At 42.6% G+C, this 3,334-nt stretch overlaps 1 protein-coding gene across 1 annotated transcript in view; it reads right to left on the bottom strand.

The window, feature by feature from the left end:
• Positions 1–2,492: 2,492 nt before the first annotated feature.
• LOC142887621 (alpha-1,3-galactosyltransferase 2-like) overlaps positions 2,493–3,334 on the bottom strand; it is a 6,871-nt gene continuing 6,029 nt past the window's right edge. Inside the window, exon 4 of the mRNA XM_076025404.1 lies at positions 2,493–3,334. This exon is cut by the window's right edge and continues 565 nt beyond it. Within this exon, the coding sequence (XP_075881519.1) occupies positions 3,215–3,334 (120 nt within the window). The 3' untranslated portion in view covers positions 2,493–3,214.

The following is a 3,334-nucleotide window of genomic DNA, read 5'->3' as shown; positions in this document are numbered from 1 at the left end:
AATTGCTAAGCACTGAACGCTAGGAGCGATTTCCTCTGGCGTCTCTCGCCCACCCAGCCTGAAACTATTTGCGCCTCAGGTCATTTTTCCCCACTGTCCGTAAACGCCACGCACCTCGACGCTGGCGTTGTACGTTAAACCTACAGTTTACTACTGTCAGCAAACGCAATACATGTCACACATACGCAGAAAACGTTCTGTCATTATCTCGTAACTTTCTTCACGTTCGTTGGCTCGCTGTTTGTTTGAGGGACGACATCGATATCGGAGCTGTTTCTTCCATATCAGGCTGTCTCCGCTGCTCGATGACGCCTCCGTCTCGTTTGGACGCTGACGGCATATGCTTGTCCCAAAAGACAACAATCTTTGAAGGGGGGGGGGGGGGTTTCTAAGCTCTCACATTCGAACAAAGTTCTAATAAACCTTAATCAAACCGATTCGTTGGGAACAGCTGCTTTAATTAAACTCACCAGGTGAAAAACAGCAGCTCTTTGCAGTTGGTTCGCGGACAGCCATGATTTAAGACAAATGAGGTCATGCGACGTATACGGACCATATTCCGTGACGTATGGTATGACCCACCCCTACAGGTATGATCAGGTATGTTCAGTCAGGGTGGGACCCGCGAGTACGTCAGTGTGTGTGTGTGTGTGTGTGTGTGTGTGTGTGTGTGTGTGTGTGTGTGTCCACCTCTATTTTGTCCTGCTTACTGTTGTATAAGGACTGACAGAGAGCAGGTATGAAACAGCAGTGTGGATTTGATTTATTCCAAAAAAAAAACACTGTAGAACATTTGCGACACAACCCCATTGCTCATTTAGTCAGTATATATAAGTATATATATAATATACCAGAGTTGTGAGGGGTGACAGACATTTACGCATTTGTATTTCACACAGGCAAATTTGAACACGCACACACAGATCTTGATTACATGCATAAATGTTAATTCGCACACACGGATTTCAGATACACATTTGCAAATAGTTTTGCTACAATAATACCCCCCATACTACTGCGAATCAGGCTGTGTACAGATGTTAAAGGTAAGATTTTAGACTGCAGCGCTCATTCAGTCACCCTCCCTCTCCCAAGCTTGCCAGTGAACAATGGTGGCCTGCACACACAAACCTGGATACCTCATCCACCTTCTTTGTTGGTTTATTTGAGGACGTAGGCATTCGACCTAAATATAAAACGTGCTGTCAGGCGGGCTGGATTACCCACACAGGCTCAGACTTATGGTGGTACAAGATGGCAGCTAACTGGAAGCAAGACAATCAAACAAAGCAAGACAAGCTCCATGCAAATGTTTTATGTATAAATAAGAACCTTTCAATCCATAGAAAAACCAAATTAACTTTATTGTACTGTGTGTATCCACTTTTATTAATAGATTTACAGGCAGTATAGTAAGCTTTTACCAATACAAAAACAGCAACGTACACACATCAAACTCAATGGGGTAAGAATATCTGCACTGACTAACTCAGGGAACGCAATGAACACTATAAGTGAAGCTGATCTCAATACCCTGAGACCAAGCTCACAGCTCAACCGAGCTGACGTTAACATTTTTTCTTATGGCAGCACCAAGCCAATGCCCATAGCTGGTGCAGTCACATGTAGCACAGAGACTAAGCACAAAAAGATTGTGGCCAAATTCTACAAAATGGAGGATGATAGCGGCACCTTGCTAGGCTACAACCCTGCTGAAGAGCTGTACCTCATCAATGTAGTGAAATCTGTGTTTTCTCCAAACCAGAAGACGGGGGCGGCGCTGCAGGTTTAGGGCACTACCCGACAAAACTGACCAGGTCCTGGATCTGAGAGGCAGCGCATCTGCGAGCTGGCATGCCTCTGCTGAGTCCATTCTGGGCAGAGTGTAATGTCAGGCCGGGACTTGAGGCAGGACTCAGATGCAGAGGTTTAACAGAAAACAAGTAAATTTATTTCACAAGCAATTATCCTTAGATCAGAGAGATCAAATAAACAGGCTATAAGAATCCTATTCTCACTGAGCCGACAACAAAATCAAAATCACTCGCATGGAGGAAAAAGGACTGACTAACTAACAAAAGTATACTCTAATAAAAAATCTAGGTTTTAACAAAAAATCACTCACGAAGAGGAAAATGACTAACTAGTAAACAAAATCCTATTCTAATAATAAAACTTAGCATTAACAGAAAATCCCTCGACCTCGAGGAACAACCGTCTTACTGTGGAATCTTGTTCAATTGTTGTTGGAATCAGTGTTCAAAGGAAGACAGAGAGAAGTATGAAGAAATATGAAATCTGCATTTTGCTCACCTGTGTATACAGTGTAATGATCAACAACAAAATTAAGCAATTGTGTCCAGCTCAATAGCTTTGTCAGTGCAAATGCATCCAATTAAAGTGATGGTACTTACTCTGGAATTCTTCTGTCTTAGATATAAAAACGTTGTGGTAAAGAAAACGAGCTTGTCGGTACAAAAATACAATTTCAGTCAATAACAAGAAACAAATTAATTCTTCTTCATTCCCTCGATACAAAACTAAACTCTGACTAATTTGTCCCACATAAGGGGAACATTTCCTGAGAAAGGTTAAAGTAGTCAACATATATTAAACACACATCACAATTTGTGATGCATGCAAGACAAGACTGCAATAATCAAAAATACTCTGCCACCGAGGATCTCGAATACAGTTTAACAATGTGTGGACAGACACGGACTAACTGCCAATTTCTATTTTAACTATTCATCATTGAGTGGTGAGAGTAGCTCAACGAGAGCTCAGTGCTTTGGTTAAGATTTGGCTACCTTGCTTTGTAAGCTACATTGCAAACACACTTTGGCCTGGTTAGACATTGGAAAGGCACCATAATCGTCAGCATTCAGAGGGGGAAAAAAATTCCCAAAACGCTAAAATGAAAGAACACACACTTGCAGTTTTGCAAAGAAATGTGACAAAAAGGCATCGATGACAGGAACCTGAGAGACTTGTTAACAAGTTTCCTGAGGTGGTAGAAGGAGTTTTTGCATTGATGCTTCATGTGGTTGTCATATGTCAAGTGAGAGTCCAATCTCACAACCAGGTTGGTAACTGCTGCGGAGAGTGGAATTACTTGACCAGAGAAAGTGACAGAATTTGCGGGGACCAAGGCTTGTTAAACAAAAAGACCCTTCGCTTGGCCTTAATATAATCAGTAAACATTCAAAGAGTGCTAGGCCGCACGGAGTGTGTCATAATTTTTCGGTGCCCACAGCAGTCGAGTGACCCGAATGTCCTTCCTGTAGCCAATGAGGTTGTCCCAGCAGTACTCCGGAGAGAGCACCCTGCTTGG

Source organism: Nelusetta ayraudi, unplaced genomic scaffold (genome assembly GCF_046127955.1).
Source record: "Nelusetta ayraudi isolate G7.1 ecotype Tasmania unplaced genomic scaffold, CSIRO-AGI_Nayr_v1 ptg000017l, whole genome shotgun sequence".
NCBI lineage: Eukaryota > Metazoa > Chordata > Actinopteri > Tetraodontiformes > Monacanthidae > Nelusetta > Nelusetta ayraudi.
The sequence above is the reverse complement of the archived record's forward strand: the minus strand, read 5'-3'. Positions and strand labels throughout refer to the sequence as shown.